The sequence below is a fragment of the Octopus bimaculoides genome, chromosome 8 (genome assembly GCF_001194135.2).
Source record: "Octopus bimaculoides isolate UCB-OBI-ISO-001 chromosome 8, ASM119413v2, whole genome shotgun sequence".
Lineage (NCBI taxonomy): Eukaryota > Metazoa > Mollusca > Cephalopoda > Octopoda > Octopodidae > Octopus > Octopus bimaculoides.
Window position 1 is genome coordinate 85,210,622 of NC_068988.1, and position 815 is coordinate 85,211,436.

General features: G+C 35.0%; 1 protein-coding gene across 1 annotated transcript in view; it reads right to left on the reverse strand.

Moving 5' to 3' along the window:
- The window catches only part of LOC106880036 (intraflagellar transport protein 74 homolog), an 89,654-nt gene that overhangs the window by 57,700 nt on the left and 31,139 nt on the right, over window positions 1–815 (reverse strand). Inside the window, exon 8 of the mRNA XM_052969867.1 lies at window positions 101–160. Within this exon, the coding sequence (XP_052825827.1) occupies window positions 101–160 (60 nt within the window). The remainder of the gene's footprint in view (window positions 1–100; window positions 161–815) is intronic.

Here is an 815-nt window from a genome sequence, read left to right on the forward strand (position 1 = left end):
GAGAGAGAGAGAGAGAGAGAGAGAGAGAGAGAGAGAGAGAGAGAGAGTATGAATAAAAGAAATTAAATCTGAATTTGTTTAACAATAAAATACAACTTACATCATTATAATCATAATTCACATCTTGTATGTCTTCATCTGTTGTTAGTTTGTCAACCAACTAGAAAAAAAGAATATTTACAAAGGAAGATTACAGTGAAACATAGTATAATGTCTGATACATCATCATCATCATTTACATTCCCTTTTTGTGCTTGCATAGATTAGATGGAATTTGTTGAGGTAGATGTTTTTTGACTGGATGACCTTCCTGCTGCCAACCCTCATCTGTTTCCAAAGAAGGTAATATTTCCTTATAGCCAGACATATTTTCATGGAAGATAGGAAATAAACAACATTGCTTGTATGATTGTGGTGCTTGTTAACACCCATCATGCAATATCAAGACAAGGGTATACACACACATAGGAATGTGCACAAACACAGAATACATGACAAGAGAATGAAGTATGGAACAATTTACTTATAGCATTTTACAAGTATTTCAGTGATTATAACGTAAAATGATGTAAAATCATTTAACAAATATTTTTTTATGCACAGCATGTAAAAAGCACTCTTTGAACATTGGGCAATATGCTGTGCTTGAGAAGACCCATCAAGTCAAGTGAAATCATAGTCGTGACAGATGCCAGTGTCATGTAACTGGTACTCATACTGGTGCCATGTAAAAAGCACCCCTTGAACTTTGGGCCACACAGAAGCAGTGACAAGTGACTAAGACTGATGACAATATACTGTGCTTGAGAAGACCT